At 27.0% G+C, this 6318-nt stretch overlaps 1 protein-coding gene across 1 annotated transcript; it reads right to left on the bottom strand.

Moving 5' to 3' along the window:
* Positions 1–4953: 4953 nt before the first annotated feature.
* On the bottom strand, positions 4954–5642 carry LOC132924860 (myb/SANT-like DNA-binding domain-containing protein 3). The gene is made up of 3 exons (XM_060989300.1): positions 5469–5642; positions 5161–5401; positions 4954–5024 (listed from the first exon to the last, which is right to left on the bottom strand). The coding sequence occupies exons 1-3, from the start codon at positions 5640–5642 to the stop codon at positions 4954–4956; spliced, it is 486 nt and encodes a 161-aa protein (XP_060845283.1).
* Positions 5643–6318: the final 676 nt, after the last annotated feature.

Here is a 6318-nt window from a genome sequence, read left to right as displayed (position 1 = left end):
ATAATATATATGATGAGATAATATTTTAGAGTTAAAATATCATATGATTCTGTTAATCATCTTCTCAATAATTATTTAATCATATATGATACAAATATTAGTGCAGCAGTTCATAGTGTCGTTAGTGTTCTTTCACAGTTCGAGCTCAAACGTCGTAATTAATAAAAACAAACGGAAACACTAAAAATCAGGTACGATATATTTTTATACTAATATTATAATAAAAGTATTACATATTTTTTAAATTATTTTTATTTGTAATAACTCATTCGTGATTCTATTTTGTCAAAATTCGAACTTTAAATGCTTATAAAAAAAATGTGACTACTGAAGTACTGACTATGTATTATTAATATTTTTTAACTACTGCATGTTAGGAGCCTTCTATTAAATTTTTCAAGCTTTTTTACACAACAAATAATATTTTATTGACATTTATAGAAAAAAACCTAAAAAAGTTGGAAACTGAGTATATCCGTAAACAGTTATAAACAAATTAATGCTTATACAGTGTACTCGCGGTAACTCGAACCTTGATAACTCGAAAGTCTCGACATCTCGAACAAATAAAATTCTCATTTAAATAACAATAACACATTAAAATTTTGATAACTTGAAATTTGTCACAATTTGAAAGTCAAATTATTTTTTTCCCGTGATCTTTAAGTTACCGAGAGTACACTGTATTAGCATTAAATAGTTTTTAACTGTTTACGGATATACTTAGTTTCCAACTTTTTTAACTATAAATGTCAATAAAATATTATTTGTTGTGTAAAAAAGTTTGAAAAATTTAATAGAAGGCTCTTAACAGTAGTTGAAAAATATTAATAATACATACAGTAGTCACATTTTTTTTTTATAAGCATTTAAAGTACGAATTTTGTCAAAATAGAAAATACGTAAAAACAACGAAAATGTGCAAATTATTTTAAGTTAGAACTTCATAAAAATGTTGCTTTTTAAATCTAATATATTTGATTATTTAATACAACTAATACAAGATTTCTCATAAGTTTATCTATTTTTATTAAAAACACAAATCTTTACCGGAAAGTCAAATTCAATTTTTATGAGCGTTTGAAATTCAAATTTTTACGACATTATAGATATTATCACTTGCTTTAAAAAACGAATAACCTTAGACACTTGGAATGTATACCTATGTATATTTTATCGATTAGGTACTATATACTTTATAAAATTTCCAAAATATTTTGCCTCATTTCTAGTTGATTACGAACATTTAAAATTTTAAAATTTGAGTGTAACAATGAATGTATTAATTTTCAATAATGTATTTTTCATTTTTATATATTTTTTTTTTTTGGGGGAGGTCAAAATTTATAATTCGCAATAGTTTTCAAAAGAGCCCAGAAAAACAAAATAAAAATTAAGAAAAAACGGGAATTTTTACGCAAAATCGATTTTGGTTTTTGGTGTAACTAAAACAAATAATCGAAAAAACATGACATTTTCACTAAATGTTTATATTAGCCTTTTCTATACTTGATATAATTTTCAAAATATTTTGATTTGTTATAATATAAGGCTCCTAATTAAGGTAAATGAAAAATATTAAAAATCCATAGTCACATTTTTTTTATAAGCATTTAAAGTTAGAATTTGGACAAAATAAAAAATACGTAAAAACAACGAAAATGTGCAAATTATTTTAAGTTAGAAATTCATGAAAATTTTGCTTTTTAAATCTAAGATTCCAAAATGTAATACAAGATTCCCGATATATTGTTACAATAACAGTTGAAAAATAATGCATCGATTTTCAACTTCAGTATATTTTCTGTTGGGAATGTAAATTACGTCTCAACAGATATAAATACAAAATTATATTTTGAATATTTTACTTATTTCCATTTTTTTGCGCATATTTTTTAATATTTTTATCATTTAATGTAGATATATAATATTTATCATTTTTGTCAAAATTCTAACTTCAGACGCTCGTGAAGCTCAGGCTTTTTAGGAAATTAGAAATTAATTTTTTAATGTTTTTCAATACAATAAATTCATATTAATAATTAATATTAATTATTAATTATTAATAATAATAACATTATTAATTCAATTTTTATTTTTTACTTTAAATATTTATTACTTAAAATTGTATGTAATATTTATATTATGTTGTTATTATAGGTAATCAGTCAATATGTATTTTAACCAAATACTATTAGTACTTATTGCAAATATTATAAATTTCACTTTTGGATTTATTGCGTACGATTGTGGATGGTCGAATCTAAAAATCACTTCATTTGACAGCCTGGAAGTAGAAAAATGTGATATTCCAATACTAACACAAACGCAACAGATAAAACGAATACAATTATTACAAAAAGTTGAAACATATCCAGTTATTTTTAAATCGTGTTTAATATCTGTGGATTATTTAATAACGAGATGCTCGGCATTTGAAGACGCGCAAGTGGTGGATGGCGGTTACTTTTCTGACATTATTGAACTAGGAAGTGTTCGATGTTCAGAGGTTCATCAGAAACAATCTTATAATTTCCCACTAGGAGGTGTAGTGACAGACTTAAAAATAAACGAAACAACATATGTTTCAAATACAATGGTAGGGTCACTAGATAAGTATGGCAATTGTAAAGGCTCAACTTTTAAATCAAATAAAGGGGATTGGGAAAACGTCGTTGTCCAAGCAAAATTTAAAATATTGCTATCGGAAGGTATGGCTACAGCAAACACCAAAGATAACGTTCTTATACTTCCAACAGGTACAAAACTTAAATTATCAGACAACTACGGCATTGATGCTTTTAAAGGTGAAACTATCTGGTCAAACAATAACATCAACTGCGAAGAACACGATTTCAGTGTCCTATATGATGGACCAGCGTCATTAATTACGTCAAATACTATTGATGAAATTTCAAATACATATACTTATATTGTGGAGACTGACAAAATAGTCTTTGCTTTAAAAAAAGTCAAAAAAACGTTCGCCTGCACAGGAATTCCAGTTATTCAGACTGAACATATGCAGTTATTAATTTTAACAGATCCTACATTTTTTAATTATTTTACACGAAAAACTGCTCAAAATACTGATTTGTTAGCCTACATAAACACAAAATTTGTTTATGTCGAAAATTTCTTCAAATCAACAATTACATCGTTGTATAAAGATTTAATACTTAAACAATGTGAGCTAGACAGAAAATTATTAGAGCAACGACTCACATTAGCGTCTTCTAGTCTTTCGGAGTTTGCATATTTAATGGGCGGTGGACCAGGGTTTACGGCAATAAAAGTCAGTGAAATTATCTACTTGATAAAATGCAAAAAAGTCAACGTAGAAATTTCACAAAAAAAAAAATTGTTTTAATGAACTGCCAGTGTTGTACAATAACAAAACATTATTTATGGCGCCCAAAACCCATATTTTACAGCAATTTGGAACGCAGGTGGACTGTAATGTACTACTACCACCTGCATTCAAATTGGGCGGTGACTGGTTTGCCGTTCTACCAAATATACAAGAAATCAAAAAACCACAAAGGCTTACACCGGCCATGTCCAGGACATGGTCGTATAAAAGTCCAGATTTTCTTATGAATGCCGGCATATATACGCAGAATACAATGAAAGCTTTTCAACAGCATATATTGTTCCCGCAAGAAGTGAAAGCTGCTACGAATAATATAATCAGACAATCTATGGGATATGATACCACTAACCAAGGTCTGCAATTTAAATATTTAATAGATGAAAACACGCTTGGAAAAATGGTAGAAGATAAGTTGTATAAACTATGGGGTTGGTTTACGACAATTGGAACTTTTGTGTCTGGGCTAATGGGAATATTCTTTGTTGCTATAATTATATTAACACTTGTTGACATAGGTATTAATATAACTTTTTTATATCAAACCTTTGGGTGGAATACAAAGCTTCTAGCAGGATTTTTTTCTAGCATTACCCATAACTTAATACTCCTGTCCCATCATAAACAAAAATATATTAAAAATCAAGAGTTTGATGAAGACTCTTTGGAAAGAAAAAATGTTCGGCGTTATAATAATAAAAACAATATTTATCCAAATCTTCCGCTTGAAATGGTTTAAAACCGTCAAAATTAAAAAATAAAAAAATATTTGTACCCATTTTTATTTAAAAATATTTGTATCATATGTATTAATGTATTAATTAATATATTAAATTATTTAGTTTGTATAAAAATTAATTTTATATGTAACTATAAATATTGTTACAGATGGTTTTTCTTTATTACAACGCAAAATAAATACGTAAAATGTTAATTGCATAATTTTATGTATTATATTTCATTTTATTATTGTACACATAACTATGCACTTTTTACATAGATAATTTCATGTACATATAACATATTATAAATACATTTAAAAAATAAAAGCATAGGTGTAATTTAATATTATAGTACGTCAGTTATCCATTATCTATATGAACGCTAGCATTAATTTAAGTTATCACTTATAATAAATTGTCATTAATCCAAATGTTGTGTTTTAATTAATTATTATGTATCAATAAATGTGTTCTGAACATTTGTAAGTACCTACATAAGTTTATATAGTAAAGTAATTTATATTGTACGGTAAACAATAGTCTTGATTTAAACTCTGACCATTCGTCCGTTATCCTAATTATCAATGCTTCACCTCAGTCACTCAACGATAGACCTTTAGCCAAATTCATAAACGATCCAAAGAAAAATTTTAGATTTATTTTAAGTAAAACTAGAAATTGGTATTCATAAATCTCACTCGGAGATTTTCCTAAGTTTTTCTTGAGAAAGAAAAAAATCTTAAATAAATCTTATACTTTGGTATTCATAGACAAATTTTAAGAAAAATATTAGATATTTGTTAGTCAAAAGTAAGGAATAGTTAAGATACCTCTCATGGACACTTAAATAATACTCAAGTGTCAGGTGTAATCTATTTTTGTCATTTTTGATATTGCACATGAATATCTACCGACTGTTTCATCATAGTTATCTAGTTATCATAATTTATTTAAATTAGTTTTATTTTATGTATTAATAAATAACTATTATATGATATAATACTATATTAAATGTTTGAACACCTAAGTATAATTATTTAAAATTATTGTTGTTACCTACTTACCTACCTTCACTTGAATTATCATTAGTGTCAGCAGTATAAATTATTTCAAAATTATCACCGTCTATGACATTTGGAATTTCAAAATTCACAGAGGTGTCAATTAATTCATCGATCGGTGATTGATTTGTCACAACTGTAACTTGTCCTCCACCTGTTTTTCTTCTTTCTTGTTTTTCTGCTGCTAATTCTTTTTTTCTTGACTGTAGCATGTTCTCCCATCTTTTTTTTAATTGATCAGCAGTACGCTATTTATAAGTTATGTTAAATTACAATATGTGAGTTGCTACTTCAGAGTTCAGATATCCTACTTACATTTACAAATAAACCTTGTGCATTGAATTCTTTTTCAACAGTCATCCAAGTCTTTTGCTTTAATGCAACCGTGATCGAATCACTTTTTTTCGTTGTTATGATGTGTTTATACTTTAAAATTAACTCTTCTAAACATGTAATTTCTTCAGCGATAAATGCTTTTGATTTCGACATTGTTATAAAATTGTGTATTTCAAACTACCTACGGACTATGAATTACGATCAAATACTATATACGTACATAGTATTTGCTACGATACACCGTACACAATGTATCTATAAATATCGTGGTTGATAACAACATCAGTGTTAATATATAGAAATATCATGGAATGATAAAAATAATATCACTTAAAAATCTTTGATAAATCTTCCTCAAGTAAAATTCTAGTATTATTAATGAATACAAATTATAAGTGTCTACTCACATTTTTCTTAGGCAAGTAATATTTCAGTATATACTAAGTGTCGCTTATGAATTTGGCTACATCTTTTTTCACCGATGACTGATCGTCATAAATTTCACAATATAGTAAATGAAAACATTAATCTAATAATTAAGCTAAAATCAGAACATGACATCGATGAAGCAGTTAATAACCCAACCACCCTCATTCACTCGGCGGCTAGCTTATCGAACACCATAAGTAACTCAAAGACTTATTTTCACAATTACCCATTTCTCTCTGAACAAGTCCGTTCACTAATTGTTGAAAAGCGAAGGGCGAGAGCACTCTATCAATACACACGGCTTCCTTCTCATAAAAGTTCATATAATAGGCTAGCTAACTATTTAAAAAAGACTCAAGCTAAGCTAAAAGATAATATCTTCGAACAAAAACTAACAAGT

Source organism: Rhopalosiphum padi, chromosome 3, assembly GCF_020882245.1.
Source record: "Rhopalosiphum padi isolate XX-2018 chromosome 3, ASM2088224v1, whole genome shotgun sequence".
NCBI classification, from domain to species: domain Eukaryota; kingdom Metazoa; phylum Arthropoda; class Insecta; order Hemiptera; family Aphididae; genus Rhopalosiphum; species Rhopalosiphum padi.
Note: the sequence above shows the minus strand (reverse complement) of the source record. Positions and strands in the feature narration are given on the sequence as shown.